Source organism: Eutrigla gurnardus, assembly GCF_963514095.1.
Source record: "Eutrigla gurnardus genome assembly, chromosome: 19".
Lineage (NCBI taxonomy): Eukaryota > Metazoa > Chordata > Actinopteri > Perciformes > Triglidae > Eutrigla > Eutrigla gurnardus.
Genome location: NC_139930.1, coordinates 4,048,119 through 4,072,095, shown reverse-complemented (window position 1 = coordinate 4,072,095; position 23,977 = coordinate 4,048,119). Strand labels below are relative to the sequence as shown.

The 23,977-nt window shown below is 41.5% G+C and overlaps 2 protein-coding genes across 2 annotated transcripts in view; one reads left to right on the top strand and one right to left on the bottom strand.

The window, feature by feature from the left end:
• The window catches only part of LOC311030308 (ras-specific guanine nucleotide-releasing factor RalGPS1-like), a 110,458-nt gene that overhangs the window by 30,877 nt on the left and 55,604 nt on the right, over window positions 1-23,977 (top strand). The window contains exon 8 of the mRNA XM_084035972.1: window positions 2,055-2,181. Within this exon, the coding sequence (XP_083892098.1) occupies window positions 2,055-2,181 (127 nt within the window). The remainder of the gene's footprint in view (window positions 1-2,054; window positions 2,182-23,977) is intronic.
• On the bottom strand, window positions 3,574-23,872 carry LOC311030313 (angiopoietin-related protein 2-like). The gene is made up of 6 exons (XM_084035979.1): window positions 23,626-23,872; window positions 12,186-13,108; window positions 8,602-8,795; window positions 5,661-5,931; window positions 4,638-5,264; window positions 3,574-4,476 (listed from the first exon to the last, which is right to left on the bottom strand). The coding sequence occupies exons 2-5, from the start codon at window positions 13,072-13,074 to the stop codon at window positions 5,065-5,067; spliced, it is 1,554 nt and encodes a 517-aa protein (XP_083892105.1). The 5' UTR covers window positions 13,075-13,108; window positions 23,626-23,872; the 3' UTR covers window positions 3,574-4,476; window positions 4,638-5,064.

Genomic DNA, 23,977 nt, shown 5'->3' with positions numbered 1-23,977 from the left:
GTAGAGGTCTATGTCGAGGACTATGTCGATGTCTATGTAGAGTTCTATTTAGTGGACTATGTCGAGGACTATGTCGAGGTCTATGTAGAGGTCTATGTCGAGGACTATGTCGAGGTCTATGTAGAGTTCTATTTAGTGGACTATGTCGAGGACTATGTCGAGGTCTATGTCGAGGTCTATGTCGAGGTCTATGTCGAGGACTATGTAGAAGTCTATGTAGAGGTCTATGTAGAGTTCTATTTAGTGGACTATGTCGAGGTCTATGTCGAGGACTATGTCGAGGACTATGTCGAGGTCTATGTAGAGGTCTATGTCGAGGACTATGTCGAGGTCTATGTAGAGTTCTATTTAGTGGACTATGTCGAGGACTATGTCGAGGTCTATGTCGAGGTCTATGTCGAGGTCTATGTCGAGGACTATGTAGAAGTCTATGTAGAGGTCTATGTAGAGGTCTATGTCAAGGTCTATGTAGAGTTCTATTTAGTGGACTATGTCGAGGACTATGTCAAGGACTATGTTGAGGTCTATGTGGAGGACTATGTCGAGGTCTATGTCGAGGACTATGTCGAGGACTATGTCGAGGTCTATGTAGAGGACTATGTCGAGGACTATGTAGAGGTCTATGTAGTGGACTATGTCGATGACTATGTAGAGGACTATGTAGAGGACTATGTAGAGGTCTATGTAGAGGACTATGTCGAGGACTATGTCGAGGACTATGTAGAGGTCTATGTAGTGGACTATGTCGAGTACTATGTAGAGGTCTATGTAGTGGACTATGTCGATGACTATGTAGAGGTCTATGTAGTGGACTATGTAGAGGTCTATGTAAAGGTCTATGTAGAGGACTATGTCGAGGACTATGTAAAGGTCTATGTAGTGGACTATGTCGAGGACTATGTAGAGGTCTATGTAGTGGACTATGTCGAGGACTATGTAGAGGACCATGTAGAGGTCTATGTAGAGGTCTATGTAGAGGACTATGTCGAGGACTATGTAGAGGTCTATGTTTAATGGCTTAGCATTGTATACATACATCATTACAAAGTACTTTATACATGGCACTATGGGCTGCACTACACATTATTATTGGCCCGGTTTAATAAGCAACACAATTGTATAAGATATGTAATAGGAGGTCCCTCCACTGTGTCACTATAAGCCAAGGGGTTCTTGGCCTAAAGTACGTTGAAGACCTCTGATGTAGAGAACTATATGGGAATCTTTGAGTCCACTATATAGGGTATAATAATTCTCACTAATCATTTAGACGGCAATACAACACGGAAAAAAGTGTAATTTATCCAGTCGTATGCTCACTGCTTCCCAAACACATACATACGTAACATATTTAAGTTTGACAATAGCTATGCTATTCAAGTTTCCTTCAATAAATCATGGTAACTCGGGGGAGTAATGATACATGTTCCTTTTGGGGATAGAGTATTCCTTTAAGGAGTTTATTTCTTTAGTCAAAAATGAGGTGGTCTCAGGTGTTATCTAGCAATGTTTGGCCCAGATGAATATTAATAATTTTGATCATTCTTGGAGGTCTGCTGAAGTCTATACTAAACCTATCTATATATTTCTCATTATGGAGTAGTGTTGGTGTTCCTTTTCATTTACAGTAGCATTTGTTTCATTAGCTCCAGGTCGTGGGACAGGAATCAGGCGTCTCTTGCCAAAGCAGTTGATGAAAACCAATAACACTTAGTCACTTACTTTGTGCCTAAGCAAAAGTATTGGTCACATATTGGCAGGAAATAAAACCACATTTAGCCAAATTTGAATGAACCGGTCAGGATGATGCACTGCAGACCTCTCTGGCCATAAACACTACCTAATGAGCTGGCTTCTGCAGTCTACTGGGAAATGGGGGGAAAACTACACATGTTGGATTTAAGGGTTTCAAAACACTGACACACTTTAATTTGTGTTGGATAAGAAGCCATGATGTGATATTTGTGTGTGTATATAGTTTCCACTCAGGTCATAGTTTCTGAATGAGAAGGACAAATCAAAAGTGTGGCCTTGTTTTTTTGTTGTTGTTGTAGTTGATCAGTCGGAAGGACAAGGCCACATTCGAGAAGCTGAACTACTTGACATCCAAGGAGGAGAACTACACCCACATGAGAGAATACATCCGCTCCCTGAAGATGGTGCCCTGTATTCCTTATCTGGGTAAGTCCTCCATTACTTAAGCTGGGATTCTATTCAGCACATAACCATCATATAGTACACCATACCAACCAACGTACAGGTTGTACATGGTGGAATGTTCTAGTGAAATATTCCAGTTGTGCGTCTGCATTCCTGAGATTTCAGTGTCAGTTTGGTATCAGACAGCAACCTACGGTTCTTAAAAGTGAAGCCAAATCTGGAGTGCCTTAAACGTGCATTCTCTCTACTGGCCATCAGGGAGCGACTCCTCTGATTGCAAAAGAGTCTGTTTGCATGGAAGTGTATGAGAAAACCCTGCTTCTCACTTGTTTTACATGAGTTTATGGTTTCAGTCGCTAGTTTCAAGTCTTCTTCAATACAGCATGATGTTCATTTAGTTGTCCTTTAGATATGTTTTTTATTTTGTTTGTCATTAAACCTGTAAATTTCATATTTATGATAACACATAAATCAGAGACCACTCATGTTCTGTCCCTGGAAATAAACTACACAAATAAACTATCCCAGAGAAATCCTGTGGAATTTAAGGTACAACTTGTCATATTACAAGCAACACTCAATGCAACAAAGGAGAAATATGCAAATGAAGCCATTCCGTTAATCAATATTACAATGAACTTAACTTAAATTTTGCATGCAGCTTGAACTTCATGGAGCTGCGAGGAGCAAACCTCATTAAGCGGTATGGGGAGATTATGTGTTCAGTCGGATGTGTGTGTGTATCTGTCTGTCCACCCTTAATTTCACATACTGCAGGGTCCATCTGCCTAATATTTGTTGTGCTTATGTATGACTGTATGCTCTCATGTTGGCAGTGATTTGCAAGGATTTTTGAAAACTATATTTCATTGACTGTTTTATACCGTCATTGTCAACGTCTCCTCACTCCTTTTAACAGGCCGGTTTGGCCCACAAGAGATCGACACCTGTTTCAGTAGCAAAGGGCACATTTCCAACAATCGGAAAACAAGCCTTACCTCATCTGTCTGGGCATATTTTTGGCCTTTGTCGTGCCTGAAAACAGAAATCAATGGATAGGTTTTGTCTCATTAACAACCAGGTGAATCCCATACCCGATAATCTTTTTCATTAATGTTACTGGCTGCATTGATTTATGTAGTGGTTGCAAATGTAAAGTGACTGTGTGCTTTCATTGTTCCTCATTGCTGTTTGTCTTAAGTTACCAGTATTGGTTGTCTGGGTTGGTGATATCAGAGTACTCTTTCATCTCCATTAAATGTGATTGTAGTCCAGATGTGTGGAAGTGGAACAGGATTTGATTTTGGGTGGTTGTAGTGAGAAGGAAGGAAAAGGCTGGATGAATGTGTCTCAGGTATGAAAGTAATTTGTGAGAGTGGAACTGATTTGAAATGAGATCACTTCAAACACATGCAGAGTTGGATGTAGTTTATTGCAAGATTGATAACATACTGACTATAAAAAAATAATCTTAATGAAAGAGCATATATATACACAGAATACCTGGTATGTACTGTATCTGCATACTAATGCAGTGACTGATATGTTCAACAGACCAGGAAACCTTCGGTGGGAGAGGGAATAACTGTTTAATTACTGTCGCTGCTTTTACCTGCAGTCAAATTGTGTTAAATGTTTTTTGACTCCCTTTAAAAGCTTAAATTTATTTCCAAAATGTCCATATGAAATAGGTGTGGTGCTGTCTTGGTGCTGGTAACTTAACCTAGAATAAAAGGGTTCAACGTAAACTTGGTCAGTCGAGGTAAAGTACCAAAATGTTTGTAATTCAAAATTATATAATGAACCCCGCCCCTTTTGATGGACCACCATGGGACCTTATTTTATCAAAATAAATAATCAGCTATCCCTCCTCTTGAACTAATCCCAATATATATTATATACATGCTATATACCCATAGTAGTAGCACCTATAACACATAGGAAGTACCAACAAAAAACTGTACCTTGTGGATAGGGGTGTAACTGTACACAAAGTTCATGGTTCGGTACCTATGTCAGTTTGGTTCGGTACGTTTTTAGTACAATAGAGAAAACAAAGACAATGCAGGAAATAATCTTTGTTTTCTTGATTTATTTGGAAACAGAACATTTGCTCATTAGCCATAATTCTTACTTTAAGTGTTAAGGCACTGAAATACTGTCATATTTGTCATTAAAAGACACATCTAAATAATGCAAATAAACCATAGAAATGTCTGTAATGTAAAAGTGACGCAATTCCCACTAAAAGAAGTATTTCTGACTGTAATCTTTCATCGTATCACTCGGACCTGTTAATAATTCCTGAACAGAACTCTATGTCTGGAGCACTGTTGTCACTTTTATGTCTATGTCGGTCGATGATGTTAATGTTGTCTGCGTGTGTGTGTAAGCAGCCAATTCTTTCTTTGTACCTGCAACCAAATCTACCTTCGGGTACAAATAAAGTTACCTTACCTTACCTTACCTTACCTTACCTTACTCCACCAAAACCAACTCACATGCTACAGCTGCCAGCAAATGATGCACTGCCAAAACGTTTCAGGTAAAACTCGCCCTCCACCTTTCCATTTGAATAATACCATCAAACAGCTGTTTGGGTCACAGGGTGTACCGAAAGGATATGGTATACCAACTGAGCGTCCAGTACCAAAAACGTGTGGTATGAATACTTGTACCGTTACACCCCTACATTAAGATGAATTTAAAAAAAGTAATTCAGCATGGATCCCATTGCATCACTGCATGAGCCTTGGAAATTTGAAGCTACATTATGAATATAAAGCAACCTACAGAAGAAAGGCTGAAGAACGAATCAGGGCTTCCTGCTGTTTATGATCTAAAATTGCAGAACCTCTGACGTTTGTCAAATAAAACATCCGATCAGTTTGACCGACCAAAGTGTTAATGGAACGTGTTTGCGTTTGGTCGTATCATCATGGTCACTTTCTTCAGAGAGTAAGCTCCTCCTCTGAACTCGGCCCAGTAGACCCCGTCCTGGTAACGGCTGCGGTAATGCCCACCGCGGTACCACACACCGTTCAGGTTGGAATGAGCACAAGCGTTGTACCACCATCCTCCCTTCTGGTAGTGGGCACAGTTACCTGGAGAGACAAGGAATCAAATCAGACCAACTGATATTCTAGCAATCTGGTATTCTGCTGGTTCAAGAGTTAGGGTTAGGGTAACAATGGTAATTATTTAGTTTTGGTTATTCGTCTCATTGCCGCCACTGGCGTCATTCACACTGCCCAGAAATCTGTTAGCATTTTTGCATTTACTTTGAATAAACTTACCGAGCTTGAAAACATTTGCTTCATCTTTGGTGTGAACACATGTTCAGGTATTTGCCACCAGTTTACGTTCAGTTTTACTTGTTACATACAGTTTGTAGCTGGAACTATTGTGGAGACCATGTGGCACATTGAATCCGATACCAAAATGTAACTAATTTCTGAAAGCCCAACAACAGTTTATGATTGCCATCTTCTTGCACTCACCCGTGTAGACGTCATGATCTCTGTCCAAGGTGGTGAACTGCTTGCCGTTGTGCCAGGTAAGAGAGTCTCCAGCGTTACCATGGTATCGGCCAACTCTCAACCTGTAGAAATCGGCCTCCGACTCGAGACGAAAGCTGGCATACTCGGCAAAGGTCTTGCGTCCGGCCCAGTCTTCCAGAACCACCAGCAGCTTGTAGATGCCCTGGTTGGTCAGCCAGTAGATGTTCTCCAGGCCTAACCAGTATTCACCATCAATGTTTCCAAACCCTTGCTGTAAAAAGAGAGAGACATTGAACTAGTCAGGATTCCTACTCTTCACACATGATTTAATAGAGTTTCCCTTATTTCCTCCCCTGGGATAAAGCCACGGCCTTCCAGTAACAAACTGCCCATGTTTTCCAGTTGTCTGAAAGACTGGTATGATGTTGGAGTGAGTGGCCAGGAGCAGTGGCATAATGGCAAAACGTGTTTAAGATCCTCTCCATTAGTCCACTAGAGCTCAGTGAATTTGAGTCACTGGTTTCAATTATGTCAGGCCTGGATCCAATCAGGAGGGAGTCGGCATCCCTGCCAAATGTAAGCGTGTAATTGGCTTCAAGTGCCTCGTTGACTCATTGAGGGTGGGTTGGGGAATGATTTGGTTGGGGGACGACTCCACGCCTGAAGTACTCCTCCGTGCTTTGGTTTTGACTTTAAAGAACTGAGAAGAGTATCTATATCGGGATGTCCTCACTTTAGGTCACAGGATATTAATCTTTGGCAACTCAATGTTTCACCCCATGCACCAGTATTTACATGGCGTCAGCTTCCACCGGTAGTTACTGTGAAACGCAGCGTGGCTATGAAGTCCTTGGATCACTGCACTGGCTGCACTGAGCCATGCGTGTTAATTCAAATTCATTTCAGCTTAGCTATGGTGATCTCATAGATTAGATGTTCTAGGTTACTCAAATCTTACACAATGAAATGGATTCGCAAAACAGTTTGTCTTTCAATACTGACTGAACACTACAATCATTTTGTGAAATAATTCAACTGTGCACCGGTACTATTTATTGATACAATTCTTGCAATTTAAATTTTATATATATATATATATATATATATAACTCCAGAGAAAGTGTCCCTCCAGAGAACGCGTCTCCACTGCTCTAGAGTCCAGTGGTGGCGTGCTTTACAACACTGCATCCGACGGTTTGCATTGCACTTGCTGATGTATGGCTTGGATGCAGCTGATCGCCATGGAAACCCATTCCGTGAAGCTTTCTACACTGTCCTTGAGCTAATCTGAAGGCCACATGAAGTTTGGAGGTCTGTAGCGATTGACTCTGCAGAAAGTTGGTGGCCTCTGTGACCTATGTGCCTCAGCATCCGCTGACCCCGCTCCGTCATTTTACGTGGTCTACCACTTCTTGGCTGAGTTGCTGTCGTTCCCAATCACTTCCACTTTGTTCTAATCCCACTGACAGTTGACTGTGGAATATTTAGGAGTGAGGACATTTCACGACTGGACTTGTTGACCAGGTGGCATCCTATCACAGTACCAATATATATATATATATATATATATATATATATATATATATATATATATATATATATATATATATATACATCCTATCACAGTACCACACTGGAATTCACTGAGCTCCTGAGAGCGACCCATTCTTTCACACACGTTTGTAGAAACAGTCTGCATGCCTAGGTGCTGCTTTTATACACCTGTGGCCATGGAAGTGATTGGAACACCTGATTTCAATTATTTGGATGCGTGAGTGAATACTTTTGGTAATATAGTGTACATGTGTTTATCATTTGGATTGTCTATTCATTCATATCCACTGGGGACCTGTCCAGGGTGTACCTTGCCTTCACCCAGTGTCAGCTTGGATCAGCCCACCGTGACCCTGAATACAGGATAAGGGATGAATGGATGGATAGATGGATTAATTCATTCATATCCCTATTTATTATTTTATTCACATTTTCTTCATGATTTATTACCATTATTTATGGTCCTGAACTGACTTCATGAATAATTATTACTTCCGTCTTTTTTCTGTGGACTGTTCCCAAAGTACATGACCTCTAATGTTTTCCCCATTGTTTCCATGTCCAGGAAACTATGTCATGACTGATGTCATGTGTATTTACATGTTGTTCAGTTTGTTAAATATGGAAAACTGTTATTAGACAATGTTCCATTTTTATACAGCCTTTAATGCTTCAAGTCAGAGCCCTGTATGAAGGACTAACTGGCACTTCGGCTGTGCTTGAAATTAATGTTTTCGTTGGCCTCTTGCTCACCATTAGCAGCGTCTGAGAGACAGTTTAGACATTGCCCTTGCAGTTTTGACTTCTATGTCAAAACTAAGTTATTTGCCTTAAAACATTCTGTATGTTCACATTAGTAGTTGAGAGGAAGAGAGGACTTTTCAAGGCTGGATTGTGGATTGTGAAATTTGATTCAGACATCCATGTTTCCCTGAGGATGAACTGTAATAACTTTGGTGATCCTGACTTTTCATCTAGTGGTGGTGGTTTATGACCTAATACTTGGGGAAATAATGACACCCCTGACCAACGTTGGTGGTCTGACGCTCCCAGCTCCTCCTGTCCGCCTGTCTAAGTGTCCTTGAGCAAGACACTGAACCCCAAGTTGCTTCCCGGGCACTTCACAGCAGCTCACTTCCTCTAATGCAGATGGGTTAAATGCAGAGCACGCTAAAATGGTGAACATTATAACATCCAGTTGTCAATATTGACATTGCATGTTAGCATGAGGACATTCTCATTGGTGTAAATGCACTCAAGCAAATACAAGTAAAATCATGTTCTTTTTTTTTTGTTTCAATACGTTGTTGAAGGAGAAGTCTTAAGTTGAAATGATCTTGAGCCTTTACTTCTCAGAACAGACTCGAGGCTCAGATCCTTTTATTACCTTGTACGTATCCCAGTTTCTGAAAAAGTTCACAGCGCCGTCCTGCCGTCTCTGAATGACGGTCCAGCCACCGGGGTCGTGTCTCTGGTCACACCACACCTGCATGAGTTGGTTGCTGTTGTCTGGTTTCAGGAGGTACATGCCGCTGCTGGTGTATCCGCCCTCCAGAGCCTCGAGACAGTCTTTGAAAGGGCCTGCAGAAGATGTAAACTAACAAAGCTGCTTATTGCTCTTCAAAGGCTTTCATGACTGGCAATAATCTGCCATTGTCATGTTTTAATTCCAACAACCTGTGCAAGTAACAGACGCTGCAACATGAAATAGAATGGGAGAACATATGGTCCGAGAGCTGCTGGAAAAGTGATGTCACTGTTGACCATGAGTTATGAATGCCAAATATGACAAATCCTTTCCAGTGTCTGGCAGTCATAAATCTCACTCTGAGCAAAGCAGCCTGTATTTCTTAGGACCCTCAGAAGACATCACACCAAAACAACACATTAAATGGCTCAACATGATTAAGATCACATCAACAGTACAGTAGTCACTGGTGTTATTTGTCCTCCTTCAGTCCGTGAAAGCTTTATGTTTTGCAGTATTACTGTGAAACTACAGTGTGTGTGTGAGATACTCATTTCTTAAAACCATTTTTGTTCTGTTTTTGTCTATTTGTGGCGGTGGTTAGCACCTCACAGCAAGACAGGATTTGAGTTTGTTTTGTCTTCGTGCCTGCGTGGGTTTTCTCCAGATTCTTTCCACAGTCCAACGACATGCAGGTTAGGTTGATTGGCACCTTTTAATGTCAGCTGGGATTAGCTCCAGCCCCCAGTGCTAAACTGGTATAGCTAATGGATGGTTTTAATATGCTCTAATCCATCATCTGTTACCGTTTATCCTGTTGAGGGTTGTGGGGGGGCCTGGAGCCGATCCCAGCTGACATCGGATGAAGGCAGGGTAGACCTGAAAAGGCTGCCAGTCTCTCACAGGGCTAACACATGGAGACAGACTCCTATCTATCGAATGTGGTCTAATGTGGGATGCAAATGAATGCTCATTTTTAACTAATGTAACTATTTAGACTGGATTTACCAAAGAAGGTAAACAGACAATTAAATTTGAAATGAAATGAAAATCAAATGTAATATTTTTCTTCCCCCATAACATCAATGACCTAAAGTACAGATGAAACAAAAAGTTGTCAGAAGAGAAAAGACTCAGATCATCTGCTATGACTGAACCCTTGCCCTTAGAATGAAAATAAATCTATATCTTTTCATCGTAGTGGGTGGTCTGGGGTGCATGGTTTGACCAAGTCCTGGATGTGGATTAGCTGTTCAGAGCACACCACACAAACACCAGTGTCTTGAATCAGCATACATTACATTATAGGATTCACTTACTGCAGCTACATATTACAGTATTCATCATTATAGAGTATCATCTCGGGGCATATCACTCTCACTTCATACCTGACTGAAAAAAGTGCCTTTATACCTGCATATTTTTGGGCTAAAAATGACAATGATACGACTAAGAATATATATATGACAATATGACTAAAAAGGTTATCGTATTGTTCCTATATATGCTAATACATATACATATATATATATATATATATATATATATATACATATATATACACACACAGTGGGTACGGAAAGTATTCAGACCCCTTTAAATGTTTCACTCTCTTTGTTTCATTGCAGCCATTTGCTAAAATCAAAAAAGTAAACATTTTTTCTCATTAATGTACACTCAGCACCCCATCTTGATAGAAAAAAACAGAAATGTAGAAATTTTTGCAAATTTATTAAAAAAGAAAAACTGATCTATCACATGGTCATTGCTTATGTACAGCTTGGTTTTAATTGTTGACCTTGACAATAGCAGATTGTTGGATAAGCTGTTCTGGACCTTGAGGTGGGATTGTTTTCTGCAAGGATTGAAAGATTCTGAGATGGACACAATTACCAATCATTGTGATTTTTTTTGGGGGGGGGGGGGGGGTTTGAAACGTGAACCAAGGTCTCATGCAGGCCGACCAGATACAGACACGTTGATATAAGCAGACATCCGTCTGCTTACTAAGAAGAATTAATTGGTAAAACTATTTTGAAATATTGAGCTGCCAGCTGGCCAGACACTCTATTACTGTATCAACTCTCACTACTCATTTTATTCAGCGTCTGCACAGCCACACCTTGCAACACTTACACATGTATAATTAATCCCAATCTTTAACTCTGCCAAACAATGATCATGATCTCAAATCAAGTGAGATGATTTAAAAATATCTTGCTTCTGTATATTTTAGGTATCATTACGCCACTGTTGCAAAAGTACATTCAACACATGTTTTTCCAACTCTAGTTTTTCTAACTCTAGTCAATCAGTGTGATAGCAGTTTTTTTAAGCAAGTATTCTGTTTCTGCTCAATGTAATAGCATTCATACTTTAATTTCACATTTCATCATTAATCTGGAAAATGAACAACCCTTTTTTTGGTTTCTTCGTCCATGTTTCAGTGATTAAGACATACTTTGAAATTTACTGAGGTACCAGAGAGCACAAAAAATCCTCAAAATAGAGCTTGCATGATCCCCAGATCCCCCGACAGGTCCCCATCAGCCCTCAAATACCAGAAAGGGTGAAAGTACAGATGATTGATGCAAGTATGGTAACCTCAATGCTCTGTCCAGATATTCATGTTTAATCTGAGTTGATGACAACAAATGCGTTACTTCAGACTAATTATAAGGACAAGTGACTGGGACGTCAGTTGCACCTGCAGTAAACTTTCAAAAGCCTCTGTGATGTGTTTTCTCAGTGAGGTTCATCACCAGTGACTATATTTGGATGGTGGAGGAGTGACAGGTTGATCTGACACACAAGTGGCAGAGCAGCATCCTTACTGGATCTGGATCCATCTGGATTCTGGTGTGAAGCTGTTCACAAATATGGGTCATAATTCAACTTTAGAGCTAAGTGTTAAAGTCGTCTTCGTAGCTAACTGCATTGGTAGTGGGAAGCGGCCCCAGGGAAGACCCAGAAAACGAGGGATTACATAGGCTGGGTAAGCCTCGTGGTCCTCCAGAAGGAGCTGGAAAGCGTTGCTGGGGAGAGGGACGATTGGAATGCCTTCCTAAGCCTGCTGCCCCGATGACCCGGCCCCAGGATAAGTGGAGGACAATGGATAGATGGATGCTTTGGTAGAGATGAGAGCAAGGCTGTGGTATCGATGCCAAGGTAGAGAACTATCAATCATAAGCTGGTCTAGTCTGTTGGACTCTAAATGGACCATATCTTACTAAACATCATGCTGGATTGAAGAAGACTTGAAACTAGAGCTTGAGACCATAAACTCATGTTTACAATGTTTACTGAGATGATACATCAAGAGAGAAGTAGGACCATTTTCCATGGATTTCAAATGCAATCAGACTTCTTTTTGCAACCAGAGGAGTTGCCCCCTGATGGCCAGCAGAGAGAATGCAAGTTTAAGGCATTTCAGAATTGGCTTCACTCTTCAGAACTGGAGGTTGCCGCCTGGATATGACATGAAAGTGTGGTGGTCTACTTACCAGAGGGCTCGTTGGTAAAGCTGTGGCCGGCACTCGGCATTGTGGGCAGCGGAAGTGGTAATGCTTTGGAGTTCTGGTCATTCTGTATGTCGTTGGTCAGGGGGTTGTTGGTGTGGCGGGTGTAGGTGGGGGGATGGTACGGTCTGTAGCCGCCAGGAGACAACGGAGGCATTTGTATCGGAGGCTGTGGGATCACGGGAGGCTGTGGACGGGCAGGGCGGCTCCTCTCCTGCACCACGCTGTACGAGTACCCGCCCCGCCTACAGTGCTCCTCCAGCCGCACCAGGAGAGCACTCTGGTTGTTTGCGATCCCTGACAGATGCTGGTACTTGTGTTCCAGGTCGCGGTAGCGTGAGGTCAGCCTCCCCATCTCATTGGTGTGGTTGAGGACGCGCGTCTCCAGCTGCGACACCTCAAGAGCGTTGTCTCGTTTGCGGATGATCTCATGCAACAGCTGCATGTACAGCTGCGTCACTCTCGAGTTCATGTTGCGGCTCTCTTTGCGCAGCAGCTTGACTTCATTGATCACCCCCCCATCTACCTCCACCAGCTGCTGCAGCGCTTCGATCTGCCGCCGCTGCTTCTGCAGCTCACTGTTGAGTAGCTCCAGCTCCTGCTTATTGACCCGGTTCGTGAGCAGGGCCTCGGGCTCCTGAGAGTTCACACAGATGGCCCCGTTGTTTTTCTGCTGAGGGACAATGAAGGTGTAAGAACATTTGTCCGTTTGGGAAGCACTGTGGTCGACCACGGCTCGTTTTTGCCGTTTTGGCGCATAGATGAACTCTCTCTCCGCCTCACTGTTCCCGATTTCCTGTGTCTCTCCCTGGATCGAGAGCCTGGGTCCAGAGAGCAACAGGAGCACCGGCAAAACCACCACAGGGAGAATCATGGTACAGTCCTGCTGCACCTAACCAAGATGATTTCTGGAACAGAGAGAGAAGAGATTATCAGGCTATTCTGTCCATAGATGTCAGCGGTTTACGCCATTCATCAGTTAAACACCAGAGACTAGGGCTGTAACGATACACCAAACTCATTTGTATCACGATTTTGACCCACGGTTCGATACAAACCTCGATTTTTTTGTTAGTGGGGGGGTGTGATAAGAAGAGGGATTTTTTTTTAAATTAAACATTTTATTGATGTAACATTTCAATAACTTGGAACACTAGAAGAATAGAACAGTTGAAAACCTTTCTAAAGATTAAGAACAATATTATCGTCCCAAGTATGGTTATAAATATAAAATATAACATATAAATAAAATACTATAAAAATAGAACATTTTAAAATCTTTATAAACTGGACAGATTTGAACACTTAAGATTAAGAACAGTATTATGGTCTCAAGTAAGGTCTCAATAACATGAGCAAAAAAACTTGAACCCATCATTTTCCACCACCGAAAAGGGCCGCATGTCCAGAGCCATGAATGTTGAAATTGCCCGTGTAATCTTTTGAGCCCTGATTGACAGGCGCTCTCCTTCAAACAATCACGCGTACACTTCATGGCTGCACCTGATTGGACGATCGCTTTCACAGCTGTCCTGTCTGCTCCGGAGTTCATGCAGACCAACATGGCGGCTCGTTTGGAAACTCTCTTATTTTACGAAAATAGTTCACCGAAAGGTGTTTCTGAAAACATTTTAAGCGAGAAATAAGCTACGCAGTTGTTGAATCTGTCTTTATTTTAGATCGACAACATTCAGTTTAGAAGATTTTCGCGACCGCTGCCTGTGGACACGTACCTTGATAGCTGGAAGTTGTGTCGTGATTCTGCCTTCTCGCACCGCGAGACAGGTTCGTGGATCAGAGTGTCGCGATTTCAGTTTCGATACGTGTGTCGTTACAGCCCTACCAGAGACGTTTTAGACCGTTTGCGCCTGTCGGTCTTCTGTTAATTTAACTAATGTTGTAGTTGAGCTGTGCACTACAGGTGCACTACTGAGTGGGCAGGAAAACAGACAAATGTGTATTGAAAACGTCTCAATCCAGAACCGATGTGTCATCTCAATGATTCTTCTGATCGGCCTTTTATAGAGCAATCAAACTACTTGGAATGAATTATGAATATCAGCTGACTAGAAACCAATATCATCTGATTGTTGGCCAATCGTGAGCTGCATTCGCATCCAAAACAAGGTTAATAAGGCAATAAACTTCAGTAAAGCCTAGAAAATAAAGTAACTATCATTTACAGCTCAAAACATTAAAACTGGATGGATATTTGCTTTGAAATGTGTCGGCGAAGTTCAATGAGTCATTGCAGGAAGGATAGTTTTTTTAATTTTTATTGCTTGCGTCAGTTACACGGTTAATGAGTGTCGTGCTATCGCAAGCAAAATGTACTCAAACTGACTTCACCAATTCTCTCACATCATTCACTGAAGTAATACCGACTGATTATGGGCTGCGATCCTCAGCACTTTTACAATTATTGGAATCGTTATTGATGTTAGCTGACTGCCAATAAATTTGGCGGCGATGCAGCTGTCTCTCTCAATCAGTCGTAACTTTCAGCAGACACAAAGCAGCATCTCTGTTCATCAGGAGTTGTTTGTGTCCACCTGATGAATGCATGTCCAATATTCACTCTATTTTAGCTCGGTTTTTGGTCTCCACCTGCTCCTTATGGAAACATCTGTCTCTTTAGCTGCTAAATGCTACCAGCTCGTGTCATGTGACCGTGTGCTGAGCGGGTTACGTACAGAGTCTTTCTAGAGCCTTTTTAATTGAAAGCAGCTGCTTCTGCTGGAGGAAATGAGGCTGATGAGCACAGACTTTGCAGGCCATAAAACCAAAACAATAAAAGAGGTTAAAACACCTCATAGAGCTGCAGAGAGTTAGTGATATTTCTCTGTGCAACACCTTTTACTGCATATGTTGTCATCTGAACCAATGTTAATTTAAAAATGATTGATAACTGGAGCTTTTTCAGGTGGAACCAATGTAGTTTTGTAGTTTTCATACACATTCCCTTGAACTATTCAGTCAAATAATTGCACTGGATTTTACGAGGGGTCGTCCTGCCATCATAGTTCACAAAATGAAAGTGTATTCATTCACATTCAATGCATATGAAAGGAACAGAGATTTTACCGATATTACCAACATTCTGTATTGACAAATTGTTGAATGTGTCAAACTTTACTCTTTGTGGTTTCCTACAATACTCACTCATGCCAACTAAAGAATGGTAAACATTTTTGTAGTGCTGTTCAGGTCAGAGGTTCCCAAATGTTGGGCCGTGGGCTGTTTCTGAGAGGCGGAGCATTTTCTACAAGCCCACAAGGGAAAATGTGTTTAGAAAGCATGTAGAACTACAGAACTGTTTGGCTTTATCAGGCCTTTTTCTGAAGGAAAATAAAAAAAATATATATATTTTTCCATAAGAGATGTTTTGTCAAATACCCCGCGCTGCCGCCTCGGCAAGATGTTTGAGTGACTGGATAACAATGCATCTTACCGGTCGTTTACACTATTTAACCCCAGATGCATTTTTAAACCAAGTATAAACAAGGAATCAAATATGTGTTTGTGTGTGTGTGTCCTTTGCATGATTTAAGAACCCTTGTTCAAATATACTTAACACTCGGAGGGTGTGAGGGACTGCTGTTCGTGTCCCGCGTGAAACTAAAAGTAACTTTGACATTCAGTCAGTGTGAATCATTAGTGACGATAGTCATTCCTCAGTCAAGTTAACGTGTCTTTTCCTACATTTAACTAAGTGGTTTTGTTGCCCTAAACCTAACTTGATGTGTTGGCAGGGTAAGCAGCACCTTAGGGCAGGGCTGTCTAATCTTATCCAAGAAGGGCCGATGTGGGTTCAGGCTTTTGTTTTAGCCCAGCACTCAGACACCTGTTTCAACTAATTAACTAATTATGGTCTTCAATCAAGACCTTGATGAGTTGGATCAGGTGAGGATGTGCTGGCTTAAAACAAAATCCTGGACCCACACCGGCCCTTCTTGGATAAGATTGGACACCCCTGTCTTATAAGGGTTAAAGCAGATGGCCTACTCTGGGCACAGGGCAGTGATGGGCAGGCAGCTCCTCTGCCATCAGTGTATGAATGTGTGTGAATGGGTGACTGTAGACTAAAAGTGCAAAGTGCCTTGATTGGTTGAAAAGATCAGAAAAGTGCTATAAAAATGTGTTTACTAAGAGATTTGACCAAGACGACTTGCTCAATCAAATTTGTTCCTTGTTTACAGTCTTGGCTCAGATATAGTGGCACGCCATATTTTGATGAGGACTCTCTTGGTCTTGTGGAAAAGATCCATCACAGCATTGGAATGTCCAGTGACATGAAACACAAAGGGAGTCTCCCCTGACGATATTGCTGTTCTTTTTGTTGGAGATGGTAGTTACGACATCATAACATGTTCTGCCAGCTGAGTCGCCGTCATCCATTTTCCCATAATTCAACATGGTCTGTAAATATCTGGTTGAGGGTTTTCTCTTATTGAAAGACTGCAAGCCAAAGTCATTACTCACACAAGCGGACCACAGAGAGTTCAATGTGAGCAGAATCATGTATTGGTTCACATCTCTGACACAAGGCCCATGGTTGTTGCTCTTGGTTCAGGATTTGGCTGGAATCGATGAGGATACAGTATTCTACATCAAAGCGGTTTTCAACACTGAGACCTCCTGGAACCGAGTAGTGTAACGATTCATGCGATGCATCGATGAATCGATTGTCAGTCCTACCGATTCAACTAAAATGATCTGCTAAAATAAATAAATAGAATGAATCGCTTTGGCTTCACAAATAATCGTATAAATGAGTTAAATCTTATGAATCGCGATTCTTAATTATGATTAATGTTTTAATACTCTCCCCTGCCAGCATGTAGTCTATTGAAAAATGTTCAAAATAACTGAGCATTACATTTTTGTATTCGGCATAAAATATTATGCAGGACTACTTTTTTATAGAATAAATATGTTAAATAAGTAATTCTGTGGTCTGTTTATTTTTTTCACCTTTCAGACGAATACAGATAGTCTCACTCGTATTATTGCATGTTTATTTCATGGATATAGAACTTTGGTTAAAAGTTAACGAATCGAATCGAATCGTTACAACAACAAAAATTTGAATGAAATGGCTGTGAAGCCAAAGATTCACACCCCTACCGCTGCCGTTTGTTGTCTCAGTCCAAATCCCCAAAATGTATCAAAAACAGATTGATGTAATAATTTCTCAAATCATCTTTTAATCTAATAAAAGTATCTTGCTTCAATCCAAATCTGCTGGCGTTTAACCTTTCAAAACAAGCTCTGCACTGCGGTCACAAACTTGCTGCTGAACACACACAAAGGAGGCAAGCAACTGTATTCATCCACAATTCATTGAAAAACATCCAAATAATCTTAACTGTGCCTGTTTGACATTAAGCTGGGGCTCTGAGACTTTTATTCAGGCAAACACAGGAGGGACGGCTCGTGGAACGGGAGGAGACACTCGTCTAGGCTATGTCTTATTATCATTAAAAAATTCAAAATGACAGGTAATAATAACTTATGACTGAATCTGTCCAACAAATCACAGCCAACGAGAGAGTCTGACCCTCCAGGGAAATGTAAACCAATACCTGCAGATTCATGGAGAACCAAACCTGGATAACCTAATATGAAGATAATATGAATGGGAGAAATAATATGCATTCACTGCTAAGAGTCCCTAGGACTCTTTACTGCCTCAAATGAAATGAATAAACAACAAATATGACTTCAACTCGGTTTTCCCCTCCATTCAACAAACTCCGCTGCGTGACACATCCTGTATAAAGCTGTGGAAATGGAGAGTTGAAGGAACACGACGGGAAGCTCTTACTCTGAAAGAAATGATTGTAGGAGGTGTGAACTTGGTTCCAAGCAGGTCTGTGTTCTGGTGCATTGAGGAGAACGGGCCCAGTGTTTCCATTAGGTGAAGTGTTGTAAATGTACGTGTTGGTAATAATGTATGCCAGCTGTGGTACAATCTGTAAATCAGCCTTTTTAGTTCATTTCTAAGCTGAGCCTTTCCTGAAAATGTACGGCAGCTCAGTGATTTACCAGATTGGAGAATGTTTCACCTTTTTTCATCTGTTCTCTGTATTGGTTTCTCCCAAACGCAAAGAGGCGTACTATTATTTGATCGGTATGTTTGCAGAAGGAACATTTCTGAGCGAAACATGTGATTCATTAGTCCAGAACTGTTGATGAGCTGACGAAGAGACCGAGTCTGCCACTGTGCTCTAATGAAGATGAACTGCTCACTTCCTGCTCCCTGCAGAACATTAAGTACATAAAGTAGTCCCCTCCCGGCCCAGAGGAACTCCAACCTCATTTGTGAAATGATCACAACATTGGCGTGGGTTCTCCGGCTCCGTCCCTCAGTCCAAAAACATGCAGGTGCATACATTACACAGGTGGACTGTCTCAGTGTCGTTTGACTGCACCACTTTTATTCTCACACAACGCAACAATGTTAGACTTCAGTAAAGTTTAGTATAAATGTCAACATCTGTTCAGTTTAAGGCAACTAAATCTAACTACGTACAGTCAGGTTTAGGCAACAAAGCAATCTTTAGTTTTAGGCAACAAAGCAATCTTTAGTTTTAGGCAACAAAGCAATCTTTAGTTTAAGGCAACAAAGCAATCTTTAGTTTTAGGCAACAAAGCAATCTTTAGTTTTAGGCAACAAAGCAATCTTTAGTTTAAGGCAACAAAGCAATCTTTAGTTTTAGGCAACAAAGCAATCTTTAGTTTTAGGCAACAAAGCAATCTTTAGTTTAAGGCAACAAAGCAATCTTTAGTTTTAGGCAACAAAGCAATCTTTAGTTTTAGGCAACAAAGCAATCTTTAGTTTTAGGCAACAAAGCAATCTTTAGTTTTAGGCAACAAAGCAATCTTTAGTTTTAGGCAACAAAGCAATCTTTAGTTTTAGGCAACAAAACAATCTTTAGTTTTAGGCAACAAAGCAATCTTTAGTTTTAGGCAACAAAGCAATCTTTAGTTTTAGGCAACAAAGCAATCTTTAGTTTTAGGCAACAAAACAATCTTTAGTTTTAGGCAACAAAGCAATCTTTAGTTTTAGGCAACAAAGCAATCTTTAGTTTTAGGCAACAAAACAATCTTTAGTTTTAGGCAACAAAGCAATCTTTAGTTTTAGGCAACAAAACAATCTTTAGTTTTAGGCAACAAAGCAATCTTTAGTTTTAGGTGTCTGTTTCTGTGTGTGTGTGTGTGTGTGTGTGTGTGTGTGTGTGTGTGTGTGTGTGTGTGTGTGTGTGTGTGTGTATCTGTGTGTGTGTGTGTGTGTGTGTGTATCTGTGTGTGTGTGTGTGTTTAGTAAAGTCACACACAATCAGAAGCTGCAGGTGTGTGTGTAGATGAAGTCTGTTGAAGGCTGCAGTGTTTCAGGACATCTGTCAGATCTCTTGGTCACTAAGTAAGGCAGCCCATAAACCCAGTCCAGACCCAGAAGGGTCAGGTAGACCCCTAAAAGGTGTCAGCAGACCCCTTCAGGACCACACGAGAACAGACCCAGCTCTCTGCGGTCGTCGTCACAGTCAGCCAGCAGCCACAGAATTGATTTAGTGAATTTGTCACACACGCTTTCTTGTCTCCGTGTCTGTCTCTCATTCCCTCTCACACATGCACACTCAGCAGGAACAGTAGCAGCTCATCTGCACCGCAAACGCACGCCGGCGTCTGGACACAAAGGCACGACGGGCCTCTTTAAACCACCGCGGGGTGGGGGGCTCATCCTCGCTGGATGACTAATAACCAACTTAAAGCATTACCTGCTCGGATTGTGTGTTAGGCTCCAGTCCCAGTGTGGAGCCGGAGCTGGAGAGCTGTCCTTTTCAAGTCGCTGACTAATATCCTCCTGACTCGACACGCTGCCCGATGAATGGCTTTATTCAGCCTTTGATTCATAACACCGGCGTTCTCCTCGCTGTAACGTGGCAACGTTTGGGTCTTTACATAATCACACATTAACGCTGTCTAACTGCCCGCGTTGGGAGGGAAACTGAGATTTCTCCATTCGGGCCGTCATGCCAACACACGAGTGGAGCCGACGTGTTTATGGCACGTTTCCTCCTATTACACTTTACTTCACATTCCAGCAGCTTTCCAATGATCTCTTGAAGTAGTTTTGAAAGTAATATTGTTTCCTCAAGTAGCGCCATAGAGTAGGCTTTATGCCTCTGAAACCGCAATGTCCGGAATTATAACAATATCTGTTTTTATCTTCTAAGATTCTGAATCGATTCATAGCTTTCAAAAATCTATTAAAAGAAAAAAAGTGTAAGTTCTAAAAGTTTGTGCAAGTTAAGCATGAATGAATGTAATCTTTGGTCTTAGATTTGCCTTTGTGTATTTACATTATTGTAATCAGTTTAACTTTTTATATAATCTTATAAACTCACAGAGGCGATCCTGAAGCATGGACTCATTCAAAAATCCATTTGGAATTGTGAATTATTTTGAATCGAAAATCGATTCTGAATCAAATCGTGACCAAAATAATATGAATCAAATGGCATTCTCATTAACCGTTTTTGTTGGTAGTTTTTTATTTTGATGGTCAAGTGTCAACTCATACTCTGCACATGTTTGGCCCCATCTGTTATTCACATGCAAATTATGACAATTTCACACAAATGTGTAATAGAATACAGTCCTGAAGTGAGGACCTTTTGAATGGACGTGAATGTAAACTGCGACTTGATTGGATTGGTTGAGGCAAACAACCGCCAGGTGGCGAGACTAGTTTGCATGTCGGTTCCTGTTTCGTTTGTCTCCTTCACAATCGCATGGGCGGGGCCAATAGTTCCACATGACTCAGCATATCCTCATACAACGGTTTGAGTTTTGAAAACAAAAATGTTTAGTGCGTTTCCTACACATGACGGGCGTTTTTTTGGCAACAAAACAATTTGGTCAGATTTACGACAAGATTGTGATTTGGACTTGAAATAACGGAATTGGTGTTCAGAAGTTAACGTCTGGTTTCACACGGGACACGAACAATGGTTTCTTGGGTGAAAGTCCAGTGTTGTTTGACCCACCCAGACCTCCTCCCTCCTGTTAAAACTTTATACTATGTCCTGGCTCACGCTTACATGGATCCCATCCAAACTGATGAGCTAGGTTCTATACAGGAATAATGGTGGAACGTGTATGAGAACCGTCTGCTCCACTGATCTACAGTTGGCACAGTGATGTGGCAAACAATGCACCAACAACTGTTTCTAGTAAGTCCATAGTGTCACCAAAGACCTTCCTCCTTTTCCAGCAGGCAGAGCAACACTATCATTCATTTGGAGGGGGTTATGTCCACCTGGTGAATGTTACTGCAGTATTCCTTCTCTTTTAGCTCCATGTTTGGTCTGCACCAGCTCCTAGGGGAAAATCTCTTTAGCTGCTCAATGCTCCACTATGTTCACCAGCTACTCTCTGACTGTGTCTGTTTGGTGCTCAGAAAACTACTGACCAGGTTGATGAGTTGGAAACGGTGTGGGATGTAAAAAGGAAAACATTGAGCTGAAAGATGCTGAAAATCCTCTTAGAGCTTTCCTTCCACCACGGCTCCCACCTGTCCTTAGTGGACATTCTGGCTTGTTCTATCTGCTGTGGGAAATCTGCTATTGGTACAGCACACTTGGAAAGGGAGGGGTGAGTCCTACAAAATGGACCTTTAAGGTTCCAGAAACATTAGTTGATTATTTCATTTCCTTCATATCCTTCCAAAACTGTGGGACACGTGGAATTTCTCCTATTTCCCATCTATGAAATATTGTCACATATCAGAAGTCAGTAGGACTAAGTCCCAGTTGCACCTGCTTTACTTTTGTCACACAGCGAGTTAATAGTGAGCTTCGCTTGAGAAAGCTGTAAAAGTAAAAAAAAAAAAATAATAAAAAAGATGGACCAAATCTGCCTTTCATTTTTAATTTAGTGTTCTTGTTTGTTCATTAGTTCTTCAAAAGTATGACTTGCTGAGAAGTTGCTCTGAATTTCTGTTTATTGAAATTAAGTTCAGGGAACTATTTATTGGAACTGTTTTTTTAGATATGTCTATTGAATTGTTTCCCTTCAGTGTCACTTCATTTTACTTTACTTTTACTTCACTTTAATTTTAGCGTTTCATTTTAATTGTTCAAAACTGGATCGGTGCTAATATTTAATCCTATGAAATCTTCAACTGGAGCGGAGAGAGAGAGTGGAGGAAACTTTGCATTGTAGAATAGTTGTATGTCTTTAAATCAGACAAACGGACTGTCAGCCTTAATGACATGCATGCTGGGAAGTTCACTTACAAACAGTAGTGAGTAAAGTGAATGGAAACCGTTGTCTGGAGTGTACACATGAGTGTAACAACTTGCTGCATAAAAACACCTGATGCACTCTTGCAGATGAAGCTGTAATCACTTGACTATAAATGAAAAGAGTAAAACAGTGGTTGATGGGAGGAAAGCAGGGCTCAACAATAAGGATTGCCCGACGTCCCGGGGCAAGTAAAACGCCACGTCGGGCAAGTAACTATGACAACCCGCTTGCCCGTTCGGGCAAGTGGAGGAATCAAAGCAAAAAAAACCGATCATCATCGATAAAGTTATGATGCCCCCTCCCCTTGCCCTCGTCGGATAATGCTTGTAATGCTTGTCGTACTATTTGATTTTTTTTAAATGTGGTTTTGGCCAATCAAAATCGAGATTGCGAAACTCCCGCTACTCCGCTACATAGTAGCGGGAGTTTTGCGATCTCGAGTTTCGCTTGTTGTGGAAGCTGCTTTACATAAGCATTGAGGGGCCAGCAGTTGCCAACTACAATGCAGAACGTGTTGTAGGAGGATGGCTGTCAGCAGGTCAGAGAGCACGTCGGGTGTGAGGGGATTATTTATTTATTTATTTTTGTGCCAAAGTTTGAGTGGCCAAGATTAAAATATGGGATAGAACCGCAAATAAAAAAATACCAATGTTCCAACAATGTTCCAACAATGTCAGAATTATTCATACATTGTAAATAAAGATCAAATATAACAATTTACCTGAATCTTTGTCGTTATTTGATAACCACTAATAAAAAGAACTATTTATATTTGGGGCCAGTGAAAATTGACTTCGGGCAAGTAGAATTCAGACCCACTGGCCCGACCAGGCAAGTGGAAAAAAACCTTAGCGTTGAGCCCTGGAAAGTGTCTGTGGCTCGAACACAGCAGCAGCTAATTCAGAGCAAAGTCACGCTGTGCAGCAAGTCTGTGCTCAAACTCACTTTCATCATCCAACAATATAAGTGTGTCAGGCTGAAACCGTATGAGCATCGTTTTATATGGACCTGTCAGAGTGGATTTTAACATCCTTTAAAGGGAAAAACGGTTGTAAATGAATTCAGTGTGTTGCCTATAAAATGGAAACGTCCACATAATTGCCCCACTCACCTCCACGCGTCTCCGTTTCCTTACACTCGCTGCCCTTCTGGCAAAGTTTGACTCCAAGTCCTCACTCGTCACTCATTCCTCACGTCCTCCGTGTTTATCCGTTAAGCCGTCAGTGGAACCTCCTCATGTTATTCCCTCTACCTGCTGTCGGGATCACTCGCTGTAAAGATCATAAGGAAGCTGTGATGATGTCTGTCCGTCCCCACGTGTCCAATCAAGCAGCAGCAGCAGCACACAGCCACAGCTCTCCTCCTGTGACGAGGAGTTTTTCCTCCGTGGAGTCATCAGCTGAGAGCCTCTCCGCCTCCCACTGTCTTCTTGCCATTACAAGTGAGACGCGTATTTTTTTTTC